We start from the raw sequence: 20,123 nt of genomic DNA on the forward strand, positions 1-20,123 counted from the left end.
GAAGGGGGATGTTGTAGGGTGAGCTTGAATTTTGGGTGCTTTTCCAGCAGGATACCCAAACCCAGGTGCTTTTGGAGCTGATTTGCAAAAGGTCCTGCAAAAGGATCATCTCTGCCAGGTCCTGCTGGAGGTGGCAGCTGAGGGTGCCACTGGACCCACCTGGGTGGGCTCAGTGCAGGTGATACTTTAAAGATGCACTGAGGGTGGGTGGGTGCAGTAACGAGTGGAGCATCTCTGATGAGGAAAGGCTGAGAGAGCAGGGCCTGCTCGCACTCAAGGGATGACTGAGAGGAGACCTCATCAATACATATAAATATCTAAAGGAAGGGTGCCAAGAACATGGACCAGGCTCTGTTCCGCGGTGCTGAGCAGTAGGACAAGAGGCTACAAACCAGATGGCCAGGAATTTCCATCAGAACACGAGGAAGAACTTTGTTTCTGTGCAGGTGAACGAACACTGAACAGATTGCCCGGAGAGGGTGTGGAGTCTCCCTCGCTGGAGATATTCCAGAAGCTTGGACACAATCCTCTGCTCCGGGATGTCCCTGCCTGAGCCGGGGGTTGGGACACCGGCTGACCCACGGCGGTCCCTTCCAGCCTGGCCCGCCCTGCGGTTCCGGGGGTCCCACCCGGGCACTGCCCCCGGCCCCGCTCCCGGCGGCAGCGCGGGGAAGGGAAGGGAAGGGAAGGGAAGGGAAGGGAAGGGAAGGGCAGTCCCCGTCTGGCGCTGACGTCACGGTCCCGCCCGCGGCGGCGGCGGCGCGGCCGCGTCCCCGTGGCCGTGAATGAGCGCGGGGGGCGGGAGCGGAGCGGGAGCGGGCGGGCCGCGCTCCCACCGCGCTGCGCCCCACAAAAGTGCGGGGCTGCCGCGGCCGGGCCCAGCGCTGCCGCTTCCCGGGCCGGAGGGGCGCGGAGCAGCCGCGGGGCCGAGCGGAGCCGCTGCCGGGGGCGCTGCGCCGCGCTGGGTTTTTTATTTCCAATTTCTGATCGCAGCTGCATTTCCCTCCCTCCGCCCCCCCGCGCCGAGGAGGAGCCCCGGCTTTATGTGGTGCTGCCCGGGGAGCGCTCGGCGGCCGGGAAGTTCTTTGTGTCGCCGTCGCCTTCCTTTTTTTTTTTTTTTTTTTTCTTTTTTTTTCTTTTTTTTTTTTTTTTTTTGTGTGTGTGTTTAAATGTATAACTTCATGGGGCTGAACAGCACGGCCGTAGCTATTCAGCCCAATGTGTCCTGCACATGCAACTGCAAAAGGTCTTTGTTCCAGAGCATGGAGATCAGTAAGTACCAGTCCTGCTGCTCCCGGGGAGGGTGCGGGAGGTGCCCGGCTGCGGGAGTGCCCGGCGGCCCCGCCGCGGGCGGGGAACTTCCCGCGGGGGCTCCCGGGACCCTTGGCTGCGATGCGCCTTCCCGGAGTGCTTTTCCTCCCCCGCCGTGCCAGCCCCGCTCTCTCTCTCTCTCTCTCTCTCATCTGTTGCCGCTGGGATGTCGGTGCGGGTGTGACACGGCGCGGCCGGGCTGCCGGAGCTGCCCGGGATCGGCCGCTCCCCGCCGGCTCCGGCTGAGATCCCCGCTCCTCCCCATCGCGGCTCCATCACCGCCGCCTCTCGCCCTTTCCCGGTGCCCCTGCCCCGCGCCTTGCCCGCCCGCGGGGGTGATGCTGGGGCGCTGCCCAGCCTCCCCCGGCGGTCTGCGCTGCCCCCGTGTAAATCCCGCTCGCCTCGGTACCGGGGGCACCGCGGGCCGGGCAGCCGAGCAGGGTTTGTATTTGGGAACCTGTTCCCCCCGTCTCCAGCCCCTCGGGGCTTTTTGCTCCGAAGGGCGATTTGGGTTTTTTCATTAATATTTTTCAACCCTCGCAGAGTAGCAGTGAGGGCAGTGCCTGACCTAAATATTCACCACTTCTCTGTGTGCTCTTTCCCTCTTGGAAATGAAGTACACGAAGGTGGGAGAGCAGGAATATTACTGCTGAGGGGAGAGGAATGAGTTGGGCTCTTTGGCAGTTATAAGCAAATGGTATTTTCTGTAAAGGGAAGGTTTTCAAGGCATCCCAGAGCGGGAGGGTTGTCAGGATTGTACCCTGCTAAGCACCTGGTTCAGTGCCTTGAAATCCAAACCCTGCACAGCCTAATGCAAAATGGCCCAAAAGGAAAACTTGGGAAAGAGTCTGGATTTTGCATATATGCCTGGCACTGCGACGGGGCAGGCTGGCGCTCGGTGCGTGCAGGGAGAGCCAGCTGAGCCGTGCCTGTTTCTGCTAGCACAGGATCTGCCCCGTTACCTCCAGCGGGGCTGCAGAGCATCTGTCCCTTGCTATTTTGGATGGCTTTTGTCCAGCGTCGTCTGCCTTCTCCTTCCCCAGCTTCATCCTTGTTTAATTCAGGTGTCTGAGTCCCGGAGAAGGTCTGCAGGCATTTGTATACCGGGTACTAAAATGTGTTCATTCTGAATTTTAGCATAAACCATACCCTTTGTACTGTATGCACTTTTAATCTTGATTTAATCTCATTCGTGTTCAGACAAAACTAAGCTGGATTTGCCTGATTTTATTAACACTACCGGTACTGAATAGACCATTATTCTTCCCTGACTTTAACAGGCCGGGCTAGATGTGCATACCAATAGCAGTGTATAAATAATGAAGATACAGTTCTTTTTTGTGCCAGCCAGTTGCTGAACATAAACTGTGTCCCACAGAATCCCAAGGATGAGACTTTGTGTCTGAACAAGGCTCATGGTTGTGATAGAAGTTGTGAATTAAAATGTGTAATGTCTTTTGAAGAAAAAGCTTCTATTCCAGTCTAACTCTTGGCATGAGGTTTTGTTGGAACAACTCAGGCTTTTAATTTCACTCTTTGACTTTTTAGAAATGGCAAAGTTTCTAATTTTTCCCCCCATTTTGTCAGCATGTGAAAGGCTTGGTAAGAGGCAGGTGCTGCTTATGGATAGGAGGTGTGAGAGACAGGGAAGAGTGAATGACACCGGGGGAGACCTCGGATTGAGATGGGTGTTATTATAAATTATAAGTGGGATCTTCATGCCTGATGCTCCTGAGGTCCTTCCCTGCCTTGTCCCATGTCCTCTCTCAGCTCTGGGGTCCTGACACTCAAGTACTGAGTTCCCGTGAGCTCCCTTATTGCTGCCCTTCCTTATTTCATGTTGGGGTAGGTTTCTTATCTCCAATGTTATTATTTATTTCCTGCTGATGGCGGGCAGCATTGCTCACCTCTGTGCTACAGGAGAGCTCTGCTGGTGTTACCTGATCGCCTCCTGCACCTGGCTCCAGTGGAAAGGGCAGAGCTGAGCCTCCCTGAGATAAATTCATTCTACAGCGTTTTTCCTCCTCCAGTCGCTTGATTTTCGTGCATCTTTCTGACACGACTTTCAGGGAACCTCAGAGCAGCTACCACCAGATGCTCCTTAATTTTCCAGCCAAAATTTTCAGTTACCAGGCAGGAACGCTTCGGGAAAGTGGCACGGGGAGGAGGAACACGCAAACTCCTCTGATTTACAACCCTCTAAATAGGTTAACTGTCCAAGCGATGCCCAGACCCCTTTTCCTCGCAGGATTCATTCCGTATGGCGGCTGCGGCGCTGCGGTGGAGGCAGCAGCTGCTTTCTGTGTGTGGCGCTCCCAGATTAGGATTAGAGCAGGGTTTTTTGGGGGCGGGGGCGCGAGTCTCGCCCGCCGCCGGGCTGCAGTGCCGGTGTGCCGGGCGGTGCTGAGCCGCCAGACGGCTGCAGCAGCGGGCTCCACTCGCCTCGGCTGCCTCAGCGGGTCAGGGGTGAGCGGCGTGCCGGAGCAGGCTGTGAATAACCAATTATTGGGGCAGGCTCCGTGCCTGCCTCCCCACCGGTGCTGGTACCGCCGGGACAGCCCTGCCCGAGCTGCCGGGGCGGCTCTCGGCACAGCCCGTGCAGACACTTTGATGGTGCAGGATGTTATCCGAGGCGTTTGGGATTTTTGGGAGGTGTCCTTGCATCTGCCAGCATCGATGCCGATCCCCCAGCTGCAGCGCCCGTGAGAGCAGGTTCCTGGCCAAGCCAACACTTCTAGGTTTTCACATTCTTCGGTTGAATAACAAACCAAATGCATATGGCTCAACCAGGGATCACATCTTCTTTCCGCTTTCACACCGCTTTTCTGACAAATGCATTTCTTTCCTGACACTCTGTCATCGGCAGTTATGGCTTGTTCCAGGGCACAGTGGATATGAGCCACGTGCTTCTTCATTCCCCCCCAAAGTTTTCCTCGTGGAGGGAAGCCAGAGCTGCTCCCAGCATTTCAGCAAGCCCAAAAGTGCTTGCACAGAGCATGTTCAGTTTGTGGCATCTGGGTTTGACCTCAGCCAAACCGGGGAGTTCCCTATGTCTGGCTCTGGTTGTGTGTCTGTGGTGAGTGCTGCTTTTTGCTGAGATCAGCATCCCAAGGTGTGATCCTGGAGGAGCAGAGCATGGCTGGCTTTATTTGTGGTGGCCCAGGAGCTGTGTGTGTGTGCCCTTGGCCATGCCGGGGCACCCAGGCTCTCTGCAGTCCCACCTTTATAGCCCAGGAAAGGCCTGATTCCCTGAGCCTGGAGAGCACAGGGGTCTTTATTGAAATTGCAGTTTATTTGTGCCCTCAGGTAGTGATTTTGGTCTTAGTATTTTATAATTGATGTCGAATGGGAGAATGGAAAGACACAGAGGGGGAAATGCATGGGAAATAGTCAAACTTTGTTTTTTTCCTGTGAGTGAGCACCTGGATTGTGCTGTGCTGCACAGCGGGACCAGCACATGCCCCAGAGGTGATCCTGTATAATTGGAGCTGATCATTTATAGTGCCAAGTGGAGGCAAGACGTGGTTCATTCTTCTTTTCAGTCAGCGTCAGGGTGTTTGCTGCAGCAAGTCCTGTTAGTTTCTGATGTGGAGGCATCCTCCACCCCCTGTATGTTTGCCTCCCTAGTGTGTTTTCAGATCCTGGCTGTGAGAACACCAGAACCAAAGGGTGTGTGGGGAACAGCAACCATATTCTTTTCCTTAAAGCTAGGAATTCCCAAGGTAGGATCTGGGATTGTCTCTAAATTTTTGGGATATTGAATTAGCTGCTACCACTGCTTCCTTTGTGAATGCAGAGAAGAGCACCAACAAACACATGTCCTTACTTTTATTTGCTGTTGCTCATCGAAAAAAGAATAATTTTATATTTCCCAGTTGAAAGTTGGTGGTTTGATAAATCCAGTTCTAGAATGAATTTATAAACATAAATTATAAGTGGAGAGACATGAGGAGACCTTTCCAAGGGAAGTACCAAACTACATGGTGTCACTAATAAAGGGTAATTACAATCCAGCTCCTTTCCTGAGTAACTCAGTGTACAGTCATGTCTGTCGATGTTGTTTCATTCAGGTAGCAGCAGCTGTCAGAATTTGCTAAGCCTAATTAGTGAAAAAAAAAAGTTAATTTATTTGCAGTGGTGTCTCATGTGAAGACTTCCAACCAGTTTGCTTCCTGGAGGGAGATCCTGTCCTGGTGTGTGGTTTGCCTTATCAGATCCCTCCAGTTCTGTGATACACGGTGTGTCTGCTCCTGGCGGGTTCCATCGAAGGGACAGAGCCGGGCTGCAGAGCTGCTGGGGACGAGGTACAAGGGCCACTTCCCTGCAATGAATGGAGCTTGGCTCACGCCATGAGCACACTCACAGACGGCCATAAAGCACAGGAATCATTGGTGTCCCTGGGATGTTTTCAGGCAGTGTTCTTCCTGTCTGTGTGGCTGGATTGCTGGGTGGATATTTGATAACTATTTTGGGTGGCAGGAGGTAGGTCACTCGGGCAGCTCCCAGGCGAGGAAATGCATCCCAGACCTGCTCTGTCTGCGAGCCTGAACAGGGAGGAGCTGTGTGGCAGCAGGATCTGACCCCTCACTTCCATCTTCCAGAGCTGGTCAGTGGCTGCTGCATTGCTGCTTCCTGCTGCAGGGAATGCAGTGGTGGTCTGGGAGCTCCTCCAGGAGCCATGGGTGAGTGAGGAGTGAAGGGGATCCTGGTGCTGAGCATGGGAGCAGCTCCCTGAGTGCCAGCACCTGGAACCTGGACACTGTGCTGGGAGCTGGAGAGACCCTGCACACACAGACAGACCCCTCTGGGAGCTGGAGAGACCCTGCACACACAGACAGACCCCTCTGGGAGCTGCAGAGACCCTGCACACACACAGACAGACCCCTCTGGGAGCTGGAGAGACCCCACACACACAGACAGACCCCTCTGGGAGCTGGAGAGACCCTGCACACACAGACAGACCCCTCTGGGAGCTGGAGAGACCCTGCACACACAGACAGACCCCTCTGGGAGCTGGAGAGACCCTGCTCACACAGACAGACCCCTCTGGGAGCTGGAGAGACCCTGCTCACACAGACAGTGCTGGGAGCTGCAGAGACCCCGCACACACACAGACAGTGCTGGGAGCTGCAGAGACCCCGCACACACAGACCCCTTCTCAGAGCTGGAGAGACCCTGCACACACACAGACAGTGCTGGGAGCTGCAGAGACCCTGCACTCACACAGGCAGACCTCTCTGGGAGCTGCAGAGACCCTGCACTCACACAGGCAGACCTCTCTGGGAGCTGCAGAGACCCTGCACACAGGCACCACCAAGGGCTGACAAGTTTTCAGCACTTGAAGAGGTCTCAGGGTACTCTCTGTCTGTGTGCATGCAGGCATAAACACGTCCATGAAACTTAATTTAGTAATACAGGAAAGTGGCTCCAGTGAACTGGTTAATGAAGAAGGTGGTAACCAGAGAAAGGAGTTGTGGGGTTTGGTCTTTTTTGATTTTTTTGTTGTTGTTGTTTGTTTTTTTTAAGCAGATAAATTTTGGCTGTAAGAATTTATCGTTCAAATCAGAGGATTTGGGGAGCTATTGAGAGTAAAGAGAGCTTTGATGATTTGGCAAGGAATACAGCTTCTAAGGCAGCACTTTGATCTGCATTTTAAATGCTTCTTTGTAATGACAGTTTCACAATTTCTTTTCTCATTTTGAGTCAGTTTTGCAGAGGTATGTTTTGAGAGAAAATAGTAACAGCACACATTATTCTTGTTGGCTTTGGAGCCAGCTAGAACTTGTAGTTCATCCCAGATCTTTTGGCTACCGTGGTAAATTTATGATTGCACCAAAAAGGAAATTAGTAAAGATGTTAAATATTATCAAAGCTTTGTGAATCTTTTGAAATCTCTCCGGTGTGAAAACTAAACTTGCATTAGCATTTCTGCTGTTGTGTGTTGAACAGTGTTTATCCAAGCATCCACCTAATGCTGCAGGTTCCTGATTTAGCTTTTTCTTTCCTTCTGAAGGACACGCTACTGTTTAGCACATGCATCCTTTCAGTCTTGCATTGCAGCTGAAATCTTGGCTCTAAGGACTCGAGCTTTCTGAAGACAACCCTGCTGGGAACCTTTTTCCTTCCCTTCTATCTACAGCACCTCCTCAGATAAACTCTTGTTGGAGGGAGAAGGTTGTTGGTGCCTACATATTCTTATACAAGAGAGCTTGTGTTGCATTAATTTATGTAGTATGGAGAGGGGTAGGAATTGGGAATATTTATAAGGTTTTAATACAAATTTTCCGTAGCATCTTGAATGCAGTTTGGGGAGAGGTTTATACCTCTCATTGGAAATCAGCAGCCTCAAGCATGAGGACAAATAAGCAGGTTTTCCCAAACTGGTTTAGAGCTCTGTGGCAGCTCTTCCTGTGCTGGTTTTGGCCTCTCCTGGCTCTGATGAGCTGTACCAGGCTGGCAGCTCTGTGCTTGTGGGGCAGGTGTGTAAAACAGGGCACAGATTTCATTTGCAAGGTAAATGTGCCCAGGAAGTTGGGTCTTCAGTAGATGCAAAGGGGACTGGTAGGCCTTAGACAAATAGAGCTGTGTGTACATTTGGCTGGCATCCCTCCCAGGCTGTCAGTGCTGTGCTCAGTGGGGCGTTATCCCTGGTTTGGATCTCTCTGGTGCGGGGTGCTGCTTTGGAGCGTGTCGCCCTGAGACGCGTCAGTCACCATCCCACTCAGAGATGCACAACCAGGGCACTGTCTGTGTTCAGGCTCAGGCTGGCATCCACTCCACCTTCACTTTTAGAATTTTTTTTAACTAAATGCTGCTTTTTCACTCTGTACAGGGAGGCAGCAGAGCTAGAGGCTGTAACCCATCAGTGTCCCCTTTTCTCCAGGTACTCAGATTTCCCCTTTCTGCCTGGTGCAGGAGTAGCTAATGCTCCATTTAGGAGGGTGTGTTTTTCACTGTGTGTGGTGTGTGTTAGCGTGTCTCAGACTGTGGTGTTACGTAAAGACACCTTGCACATCTTTGGAAACTTGCCTCACAAGTTGTCAGTGTTGGTGGATGTCCACAGTGCTTTCAAGTGGTTCACACATTTGTGCTTGGTGTGCTCAGTCTCGCACATCTCTTTAATAAAATGCCTCAGACTGGGTAATTTTTCACTTGAAGGATGCATTCAAAATTGTGCAGTTCACAAGGAAAGTGCTTTTGCACATGGCAGTTCTCTGGACCATTCCTGAGATGCTGCTGGAGCCTGCAGAGCCCAGGGATTGTGCCTGTGATGGTTTGTGCTCTTCAGCAGGTGCAACAGGATTTCCCACATTTGCAAACGTGGCCCAAGCAGCCCAGCAAAGCAGAATTTAGCCTTGGCGGATGAAAACTGATTAACCCCCAGGCTTGGAGCGTACCAAGGATGAAAAAAGTTACTGGCACAAAAATCAAGGCTACTTTTCAAAGAATATGTGCAAGACATGGCTTGGGGATTTTTTTCCATCTCTTCATTCTGTCCAAGATGTAAAGTAGCTGGTTTGTTACTCTAACCCCCTACAAATGATTGTCAGTAATAATTCTGTAAAACTGTGAATCAACTCTGCATGACTTTGTGCAAATAGACTGAGTAATTTCTTTGTTCTTTTCTTCTTACTTTGTAATTGGAGTCTGTAAAAGCCCAAAGGTTTGGTCTTGTGGAAAGCATGATTCATTTATTGGTGTCTGTGCCGACTAGTTATCTTTCAGTAATTCCAGAGTGCTGCTACAAGCCAAGAGTGATTCATACATGGCTAAGTGCACAAACAAATGGGGTCATGGCCATCTGCAGAAACTTTTCTAATCTATTTATGGTATCGGAGAAAGAAGTGGGTGTATTAAGGATGATGGAATAGGTGTCAATTACATTAGTGACTATAACTGGTTAAGTAACGCTCACCATTACTCAAAACCACATCTGCTCCTTGCTGAAGATCACAACAGCAGGTCCTGTTTAAATGTTAACACAGCTCTGATAGCAGAGATGGATTGAGTGTCTATCCTGTCTCCTGAGGAGCTCCCCATCCTCACAGCTCTTCTGCCTTCATTGACATTCAGACAGGGATCAGGAACTTGCACTGGGAATATTTGCAGTGGCAAAGTCTGTCTCTGCTGTTGGAGACCTTGGTCGCTGTAGGCTTCACACACAGAAATTGGCCCTAGACTTCACTTGTGTCGATGGTCAGGGTAGGGTTTGGCCTTGGCAGAACGTCTCAGAGCACTGCTCTGGTGGTCAGTTTTCCTTCCAAATGCATTTTCAGTAGTTTAAAATCATGAGGGAAGATGACCAGCATCTTAAATGTGGCCTTTCTCTTCTTCTGTCCCTTTTCATTAATTGTGAGAATTAATTCTCCCTTTGTAACTCCAATAACAGAGCATCCCTGGCTGCAGCTGTGTGAGAAGTGCTCTGGTCAGGTTTTAGGCTTTTGCTTTTAGGCTCCTGCCCTGCTCAGGGGTGCAGGAGCTGGGCCCAGGGCTGGAGTTGGTTGTGAGGAAGAGTTTGAGATCAGCAATAAGGAACAGGAGAACAAGGAACACTCCAGATGCCCGTGGTTGAGGGTCTCTGGTGGGCTCCCTCTAGATCTCTGGTTGCCAGAGCCTGCCTACTCATCAGCTTTGCACACTGCAGCTGCTTTTGCATCTGAGACAGGAGGATACAACAAGATCTTGCTGTTGCAGAGCATGGAGTGGTCTCACAGTGTGTTAGAACCATCCCATGGATGGGTGTTACTCATGATGAGGTTTGGAGGTGGCCATGGCCTTGTCTTCCTGAGCCCTGGGAGAGCTGGATGGTCCCTGCTCAGTTTGATTTCAGAGGACTTGACTAGAACACAGAGCTCACAGACTCCAATTTCTGTAAACTGAATTTAGGCATCAGCACTGGCCAAAAATATGGGAGAATTTGGCAATGCATTGTTGTTGTCCTTTCACTGATGTTTTGAGCGCTGTGTTCTGCTGTGCCCTCCCTGCACGTGCTCCCATGAAGGGAGACAAGGCCTGGCTGACACCCTGAGTTCTCTGTGGAGGGGGAAGTGACCCAGACTTTTGCCCAAAGGACTGATGAGCCTCTCCTGATGTCTGAGCAGCTTTCTTCTCCTGCCCTTGCTTTACTTAAGTCAACAGATTGTGTAAGCCACATGCGAGATTTACCTGCAGGGCAAGTGGGAGAGGAGCAGTGCCATTTGGATGGGTTCCCAAGAGACATCTAACCACCACTGAGTGCTCAGACTCACATTTCTGAGCTGAGTCCCACAACAGTCCTGAGCCTGCTCGTCGCCTCTTCCGCCCTTCCATCCATGGCTTTGGCTGGATCCCGGTACCCAGGACAGTCCCAGGGATTTGCCGGCTGTGGCCGCTGGCTGGCAGCTCCCCTGCAGGCTGGGCTCTGTGCTGAGCAAGCTTGGAAATTCTCCCCCTTAGTGGTTTCTGTTTAATGTTATGATTGATGTCATTATTTCTTACCAAAACAAGCGATCCCCCCAAAGCAGAGTGCCTCCCACACCTCCCGCGTTTCCCACGGCGCTGAGGGTACGCGGGGCTCACCTTGGAGCGCTGCGCTCTCTTTATGGGGTGAAACCCACTGCTCAGCAGCTGAAATGGCCATGGCTGGGCCTGTCCTTGGTGCCTGTTCCAGGCCTGGAACCAGGCTGGATTGCCATGTGCTCCTCACAGGTATTTGTGCAATGAGAACTCGACAGTCAGTGGTTGTCGGTGTTCCCTGTGCTGGCTTGGCTGCAAGCGCTCACTGAGGGCTGATGTCTTTCCTGGAGGGGCAAGTCCTGTTCCTTCTGTGCTGTTTTCATTATTTCCACCATGATTCCCCTTTCCCAAGGATGGTCTCTTGGCTTCAGTAGCTCAGAGTAGCATATGCCGATTAGGCTGTTCATCACTGAGCTCTGAAAGTGCCTTGTCCTGCTAGGTGCTCTCTTTAGGACACTGAAGGAACAACATGATTGATGGGCACTTGCTTCACACAATTCAGGGAAAATTTATCTTAAATTGCAATTATTTCCCATGTAATAAGCAGGAATCTCATTTTTGTTGTTACACTTACATTGCTGTAATGGGACTTTGCTTGAATGGGAAGATGTGTTTTCAAATTCAGTGTTTCCAACTGCTGAGACACTCAAGGTGTGTAACACTTAATGGTACTGATCACTGGTGTGTAATGCAATCAGGGTTTATGTTTCTCTAGTGTGACTTATTCATAGCAGTATATACTGCTGCACCTTCCTCAGCTTTTTCTGGGAATGCAGGTGCTGGCTGTCCTGTCAGCTGATGAGCCAGAGGTGGGCTCAGAAACAAGGAGAGGGGGCAGAGGTCTCTGATGGGGATCCTGTGCCAGGTGCAGAACAAACTGCAGGGTTACAGACCCATTCTGTCCTGCTGATAGCTTTTAATCCTCATCGTTCTCATGGGTTTTCTTGATAAATACGCTTTTCAACCTCCACTGAGTTGCCATCCAGGCCTGAATTGTAAGGAACAATAAACATAATGGAGAGACTCAATTTAATAGATTTTGCTACGAGCTTTTTATTAGTGCAGCTTTTTTAAAAAAAGAAGGAAAAAGAGATGACTGCATTTATTTACTTGAAGTGCAGAAAGCAGCTCTTTGAAATCCAAGGGAAGCGTGCCTGAGTGGGCTCAGTTCAGCTGGTGGCTGTGGGGTGAGGGAAGGATCCATCCTGCTGTGCTGGCCGGTCTGGAATGGGTTAACAGTGCGTGCAGATGTTCAGGAATTCCTCTTTTGACTTGACCGTGGGGTTTTGCTGCTCTTGAGAGCACAAGTGCACTCCAGTCACAGCAGGTTCGTGGGTTTGGAGATGCCTTTCATCTCTCCTGTTCCTGCTGCATGCCTGGGAAGGGATCACGCCGTATCTTGCTGCCATGTGTCTTCCTTGGTTGTGTTTCTAGAGATTTGCAGACCCACATAAAGCATCCATTAAATTAAGCAGAATGGCCTTTAGAAAGCTACGTTTCGAGTGGAAGAAATGCTTTATGTAACGTAGGGGTATGTGAGGGGACCTAAATACAAGCTTAAATTGGCTGTTACGAAAATAGGTATAATTGGGTTTTTGCACAGTGATTTTACAGCTCCTGAGTTTAATGTCCTGGTGAAATCCTGCATCCAGTCCACGTGCAGCTGAGATGGGGGTTGAGCAGCCTGAGGAATGGGGCTTGTTCTAGGAACAGCCTTGCCCTCGATTGCAAAACTGGACATACCTGTCGCTGGCTGGGGCTCTGCTGTGTCTGAGAGGTGTCTGCAGTGAGGTGGTTCCTCTCACCTGTGTTTGCCCTCCGGCCTCTCCCCTCAGCTGCCCTTTGTCAGGGCAAGGGGCATCTCCCACCGTGGCTGTAACTGCTTGCAGGTGAAAGATGCAGCTGTACCCTCCTAGCTGGGCACGTGCCAGGAGCTGCAGCTTTGTTTTCCAGCCAGATCGATGCAGTTCGTTGGAGTCGTTGGGTAATTTAGTAGCTGGAGGCGCTTCTGTGGGCTTGGCGTGGGAGCCACTGCCTGGCTTCCCCCTGGGGAGGGCTGGGAAGGGTTTCCCTCTGAACCCCGGCTCCCCAGCTGCATCGGGGCACAGGGGATGCTCTGGGGTCGTGGTGCAGCCATTCTGGGACCAGGAGCCTCAGGAAGTGGAGGATATCACTTTTTGAGCTTGCATCCTCATATTAATCCCGATGGCTTTTCCTGTTTTAATATTTAAAGCCTTTCCATTCTTCTATCTGGGGAGACAGAGTATTGGCTCTCCTGGGTAAAGATTGACACATCCTCTTTTAGAAAGCTCATTCCAAAGCAGGTTTTCTTCATAGAAATCAAGGTGCCTTCAAATCCTGTGGCAGGAATTGGAAGAATATTTTTTTTAATTTGGTCTATCTCAGTTAGGCCTGAGAGCTGGTTTCCTTTCTGGCTTACTAAGGTCTTGCAAGGATGAAAAAAATCTGTTGCTTTCCTTGGAGTCTCTTAGCCAAGGCATGGAGGAAAGCCTGGAACTGCGAGACAGGGCGGAAAAAGCTGAGATGGTATTTGCTGCTTCTTTGAAACTATCCCTTTTTAATTGTCTAAACAGCATTTCAAAGAAAATCTCTGCTCTTCTCTATGTTCTTCCAGCATTATAATTCTATATAATCACTTTTCTTTCTCTAAAAGAATAGCGCGTGATTTATTTTTTTTTTCAGAAGGGAGAAGGGATAAATTCCAGATGTTGCTGGGATACACTTTTTGCCTCTGTTTAATGTCTAGTGGCTTTCAGTAAATATGCTGCAAGAGGTGGGGCTGGTGTTTTTATTCCAGGACAAATCATCTACAACAAATCCCATCTGCTGGTGGGGGGAGAGCATCTCCTGGGTGTGACGTGGTGGAGTTGGAGCTGATTCTGCCAGAGACTGAGGCTGGCCCAGGTGCTCCTTTGGGGTCTTTGCCCTTGGTCACTCCTGGTCTTCAGGCTGCCCTTCCCACAGCACTGCCCAGCTGCTGCTCCGTGAGCGCAGGGGTGGTGACCCTGGTGTGGGAATGGGCACTTCTGCTCTAAACAGGCACAGGGCATTTTGGGGAGCAGCTCTGCTCTGCAGGCAGCCCTGGCTGGGTGAGGGCTGTCACGTCCTCTGTGCTGTCCCATGTGGGATGCTCGCTTTAGCAGGACTCTCCTGGCACGCCAGGTGCTGGTGGTTCAGCCCAGCAAAGAACATCCAGCTCCTGGATCCAGAGCTCTGCAGGTGTGCAGCCCTTTTCCCTCCTTCCCTGCCCTTTCAGTGCAGGCCATGCTCGTCCCTGCTCTGCAGCCTTGCAGGCTGAGGCAGCAGTGATTTTCCAGCATGTGTTGCACAGAGGCGTTGTGGGACCAACACGGCTGCTCCGTTCCCTGTTTCATGTTTTCACCTGTTTAGGCAAAGCACATCCCTGCTTTGTTGGCAGCCTGTCGGGTTGCACAAACAGTGTAAGACAAAACCACGAGCAGGTGTTGGTCCAGCCAGGGTAATTACTGGTTCCATGGTAGGCAGAGAGGCTGAGCCACCCTTCCCATGGAGCTGTCTGGCAGCGCTGAGGCTGCACAAGGGCTCCAGGCACAGCCCAGCCACTCCCTGCCTCTCTTCCCTGCTGCCGATTGCATAAAAAAAGTTTATGCATATAAGGATGGAGGGAGGAGAGGCTGAGGGTGGCTCTGGTCAGGTTTAAAGCACCGACTTTATGTGCCAATTCTCATTTGCATTTAAAAAGTTGGCAAATGCATGGCTGAACCTAAAGGGCAGATGTGAGGATGGGAGAGGCAGACGTGCTGAGAGAGAGAGAGGGGAGAAGCAACATCCCAAAATCTTGCCTGACTTCAGAGGGTTCAGGCTGGCTTCTCCCACACATCCCAGACCATGGCCAAACATCTTGGATGAGACGTGATGGGGAACACATGCCCACACGTGCACAGGGTGTCATGCTGCATCACCTGGGCTGTGGAACAGGGAGGGGAGAGGCATTGCTTTCTACCCTGTTGGAAATTTGGCCAGAGAAAAGCTGATCCTGATCCAGCCAGCTGCGTGCACAGGGTCTTTTTCTCAACCTCTAAATTTCCTTTGGACTCCCACCCTTTTGGCTCTCCCAAGCCATTTTGGTATCCATTTTTTCTCAGACTACATTTTACTTTTGGGACTCCCACCCTTTTTGGCCTGCAGTCTTCTTTTGGCCTTTCACTCCTTTCCAGCCTCCCACCCCTTTCCAGGCTTTGTGCAGTGAGCTGGCTGAGCAGGAGCAGGAGGAGGAGGTCCAAGCTTGTTGCCACACGTTGGTGTTTGGCTCGGCAGAATTCCTTTCTTTCCTTTCCTGTCACGCTCAGTGTCAGTGCCCATTCCAGAGGGGTGGTGGTGGTGGTGCTGCCCATGGGCCTGGAGGCTCAAGGCTGCCCATGTGCATTCAGGTGACGCCTCATGTGTGCAGGCCCACTTTGGAACACCTGCATGTGAAGCATTTAAATCAGCCTGGCTTCCCATCAGTGAGCCCAGCCTGCAACCCGTCGTTATTTAGCTGCTGCAGTAATTTACAGCAACTCTCTGATCCTTAATCTTTTCCTGGGATTAAAAAGCTGGTTTTCTCTGTCCTCCCAGCTGCATGGAAAGTAACTTTGTAAAGCTTTATGTGGGAGCAGTGATGTGCTGATGTATCCCTCGAGCCTGCTGTGTTGCTGCAGAGGCAGGCGCGGTGTGAGGAGCAGGCCGTGTGTCGGTGGCCCTGTGTGACTGCCTCCCTCCTCCCTTGCTCTCAGGTTAAAGGCCACTTTTATAGGCCAGTAGGGCTCCTTACGGTCAGACTGCACTAATTAGTACCAATTAACCATTATCAGTGACAGACCGTTCTTACAGGCTTCATAAAAGAACCCTGTATGTGTTTCTCTGGTGAACCTCCTGTGGGATGCAGAGCTCCCAGCCAGCCCAGAATGTCTCAGCTTGCCAGGCACTGGGGAGGATCCATGTCCTGTAATCCCCTCAGTGTTGCAGTCACACAGTGACGGGTGAGAGAGAAGTCATGAGTCGTCTTTTGTTGCAAACTTTTGCTGCTTTGTTCTCTTCACTTGAAATTACATCTGCTGGGCTAGAAAATACAACTCCTGGGGTGTTGTGCAAGATTTTGCTGTGGCTCTTCCTCCTTAGCACTGCACAGCCACTGCCCCTGCTGTGGGCATGGGGTGTCAGGAGACCCTGAGCTTTCAGCAGGCTCAGCTGCATGTGGGGCTCAGCTCTGTGTGTTTGCAAGGAGACAGAATGTGATAAACAGTCCAGCAATGCCTTGAAATGCAGAGTGCTGCCCTGGGCCATGGACAGGCAGTCTGGCACTGTTGGATGTGGCAGAGAGGTCTCTGGGGTAGGCTGAGTGATCCCAGAAACTTCACAAACCTCTGTGAAGCTTTGGCAATGCCATCAGGCGAGATCAGGAGAGCATCCTGGGGGAAGCAGGGGAGAGAGGAACGGGACCTTGTGTGGCAATGTCTGGTGTGGGAAAAGCACGTGGGGTCAGGATCCAGGAGCGGTGGCACCTCTGGCACTGCTGGCCTGTGGAGATGGTGGGAGCAGGTGATGCTGGCCAGGGGAGCTCTGCCAGGACGAGCCCCCAGAGGGGAGCTGGGGTGTGTGTGCAGCCGCTGTGGTGGCTCCCATCACTGACGGATCCTTTTTGTTTTTCTTTCAAATGTCTCCAGGCACTGAATGTTTAGGTCGCACCTTTCCAGGTAAACTGGGTAAGTGAAGTATTTCAAGAGTTGCCAAGATCTAATTACGAAGGCTGATTGCATGATTGCAGCTGCTGTACCGTAAACACCCCGGGTCCTGCTCCATGCCACAGGTGGGACATTGCTGGCCCCCAGAGCAGCAGGTACCTGCTCCTCTGCCCCACAGGGGGATGCAGTGGTGTCTGCAGAGGCTGACTGTGCAAACCTGCTGTTCTTTGGCTGTCCATACCTGGCTGCACTTGGGTAATCCTGGATGGGATTGGTTTTTTTCTGCTGTTCAATGTAGAAATGTGTTCAAAAGCTGAGTGTCGTTTTAAGCACCAGCACTCTTTCGTTTGCTGCTACTCTGGCAAACTGATGAGCAGTGTTACATTGAGGAAAGAGACTTTCACTCATTTTATGGAAGTTGTTGACATCCTGCAGCTTTTTAAGTCATGGGATGTGGGACTTTAGCTGAGTGTGGCCAGAGATGCTCAAAAGCACAGACAAAACCAGGTGTTGGAAGCCCTGTTAAACCAGGCTCCTGGATTTGAGCTGAACCTGTTTGCAAAAGAGCCTTTAAAAAGACACTGCTATAGTGTTTATGGGTCTGTCTCTCAGTTTAGAATTGAGTTTATGACAGTACCTCAAGACTAAGGTGTCTTTGCTCAAATGTGGTGTCCCAAGCCTTCTGGGGAAGAACCAGCTAAATAAATTGGTAACAAGTGGTGAATGAATGATTTTAATAAATGGCAAATCAATTGCTATAGAGCCTAGAAAGTCAATAGAGCTTATGACCTTGGCTTATAACCACACTCAGATCTTTAACATGCCTATAATGCCTACAAATCATTCATTATGCTTTTATCAAGCATCAATTAGTAAAAGTCATAATCTAAAATAAGAGGGAAAAAAAAAATTATTTCAGTTCCTTTATTTCAAGCCTGGTGGCACAATTCGGTTGCACAGCAGGATAGCCCTTGCTTATGCAAAAAAGCTGTGAGACACCACCGGTCCCCCAGCAGCGTTATCGTTATCGTGGTGCAGACATCAGGCAGGGGAACCACGGGAGCCTGAGGCTGGGATCAGCCCCGGAGCTGGGACACTCACACCAGCCCCAGGGAAACTGTCCTGCAGCACTCAGGGGTTGATTTACATTTATTTTATATTAATGCCGTAAGATCTCAGCAGATCGGGCGGGCAGGGGTAGCTGTGGTGTCCCGGTGCTCTGAGGGGCTGCTCGGGGCGTTTTCGCTCCAGCAAAAGGTGTTTGGCTGTTGCTCCGTGGTTGTAAAACTCACACCCGTTTTCTTGTGCTGTGATTTGGGAAAGTGTGTGAGCGGGGATGTGCTCGAGCTGTGCTGCTTTTCCTGCTCTCCCTGGTCTTCCCATTTTGTGTGTGTGTGCTTGTGCCTCGGGGAGGGAGGCAGAGATGCAAGTGAAAACATGTGGTTTTCTTAGAATATAAATAACAGAAAATTAAGTATAATTTTTGTTTGTTGTAGAGTCATTCCCTGCAGTCTCCAGTTGTTTGCTCCTTTGCTGCACTCCTGTACTCTTTGGTTTTTTTTCATCTTACCAGATGGATGCTGTTTGGAGTGTGCTGCAGGACACTCCAGTGATCTTGCTGCGGGGTTAATTGTGCGCCCAGCGAAGAGCTGTGCTTGCAGACATCAGTGCATGCCCAGGCTTCTGAGAGCCCGGCCTGCCAGACGGGGCTGCCTCTATCAGACGGCTTTTTGCCTCCCTTTGTTGTCTGGGTCCTTGTCTGCAGCTCCAGCCCGGGCCAGCATTCCCAGACATCGCCACCTCCACCACCCGCTTCCTCCCAGAGTCCTGGTGCTGCCTGCAGGGCCACAACCCAGGGGGAGATCCCCCTGCCCGTCCCAGAGATGCCCCTGCCCGTCCCTGTACCACCTGGGTAAAGCCCTGCACGTGGTGGGTCAGAATATCAAACCTGGGCAGGGAGCAGCACTGCCTCCCTCAAGGGAGGTTTGCTTTTCACTGGGCTTTTTTTCCTGGGTTTTTAAGGTGTTCCACCATCTCCTTGGTAACTCCTGGGTGTCTGTGGTGTGGATGTCAGGCTCTTGGATTCCTCTGAATGACTTGTGGGTGCCTCTTGTGCCTGCTGGGAGGGAACAGTTTGGCTGAGCTGCAGCCTCTGCCCAGACCTGTGCACTGGGGCATGGGCAGGCACCGCTGTGTCCCCTCCATGGGGAGTGAAAGAGGAGATGCTGCAGTTTCTGGTGGATTTTGTGTTAGCCCTCCTGCTTCTCACAGAGGGTGGCTTGGAAGTGATTACAGAGGGGGACGGACAGAATGTCCTCAACAAATGGCTATTCATCTTATTTAGGAGGAGATGCATTCCTTGAACTCTGTAAAATCAAAGGGCAGGGTGGAGGGTTTACACCAAGCAAAATTCACATAGCTGAACGTGTAAGTACATGAAAATATGTGATTTCTTAAAAGTTTGGGTGAATTCTGAGAGAAGCTGGGTCATGTTCTGCATTCACTGCAATGTGAAAATGCCAATGTGCACCATTCATTATTGTATTGCTGTGGGTTTGGGTATTTTGTTATATTAGTCTTAAATGCATTTGTTTCCATAGCTGCACACTGCTGATAAAAATCCCAGTGTGGGATCTCTCAGTCTCCCTGTGCATGTGCACCAAAAATAAATCCCAGGCAGTTGTCAGGAGAGGAGCTGCTGCCATGGCAGGTGCCAGGCTGTGAGGAGGGTCTGGCTGGACCCTGCTGAGGCTCCAGGTGTGTGGCATCTTGCCGTGGTGTCCATCCACTGTCCTGCCACAGCTCCTGGCTCTGTTGGTGCCTCAGTAGTCCCTGGAGCACCTGGGGAAGGAGTTGCCAGTGATGTTTTGGAGATGGGGCAGGAAGCAACAGATGCAGGGGGAGAAGAAAGTCCTCATCCCTCACCTTTTTGTTGTGTAAGGTGTGGAAGTGGTGAGGTGTGCTGGTGAAGGATTGGCATCTGGTGGCTACCAGGATACTGAAACTCCTCTCCTGCTCTGAATTCCCTGTATTCACCATCAGCTGTTTGTAAATCACCTCTCATCAGAAGGAGGTGGAGATTTAATAGCTGCTTAAACAGTCTCAGTTGCTGGGTCTGGTTTTGCTTGGTCTCAGGCTGTAACTCCAGAGCTCCAGCCTGGAGCTGGCAGGAGGTGAGGGATCCCTGCAGTGCCTGAGGCGGCTGCTGGCTGTGCCCAGGGTTGCAGGGTCCATGTGGAGGGGTGCCATGGGCCAGTGAGTGTCACAGGGAGCTGGGCTGAAGCACATCTTCCAGGTATTTACCTTTCCTCCAAGAACAGTGAAACAAAAGGGTTTTGTTTAGCCCAGAGTTCTGATCTGTGGGTTCCCAGGTTTGCCTGCAGCCCCACTCTGTGCTGGGTGTGCTCGGGGCAGCTCCTGCTGCCTGTGCTGGCATGGCCAGGGTGTGGAATCACCCCAAATCACCCCTGGGGGCACATGGGGGTGATTCCCCTCACTGCTCTGCCAGGGGTGTCCTTAACCCCCCCGAATGCTCTCTCTCCTTTAATGCATGTTTTTAAGTACTGGGTAATAGTGTTTTCTTTCTGGCAGAGA

The 20,123-nt window shown here is 51.3% G+C and overlaps 1 protein-coding gene across 4 annotated transcripts in view; it reads left to right on the forward strand.

Moving 5' to 3' along the window:
* Positions 1–1,169: 1,169 nt before the first annotated feature.
* The window catches only part of PMEPA1 (prostate transmembrane protein, androgen induced 1), a 40,237-nt gene continuing 21,283 nt past the window's right edge, over positions 1,170–20,123 (forward strand). For 2 of the 4 annotated variants that reach the window (XM_058814772.1, XM_058814773.1), the window contains exon 1: positions 1,170–1,272. In XM_058814772.1, coding sequence (XP_058670755.1) covers positions 1,170–1,272 — 103 coding nt within the window. Of the gene's footprint in view, positions 1,273–16,511; positions 16,551–20,123 lie in introns of those variants that run through there. The other 2 variants (XM_058814775.1, XM_058814774.1) reach the window with 2 other exon arrangements.

The sequence above is a fragment of the Ammospiza caudacuta genome, chromosome 15 (assembly GCF_027887145.1).
Source record: "Ammospiza caudacuta isolate bAmmCau1 chromosome 15, bAmmCau1.pri, whole genome shotgun sequence".
NCBI classification, from domain to species: Eukaryota; Metazoa; Chordata; class Aves; order Passeriformes; family Passerellidae; genus Ammospiza; species Ammospiza caudacuta.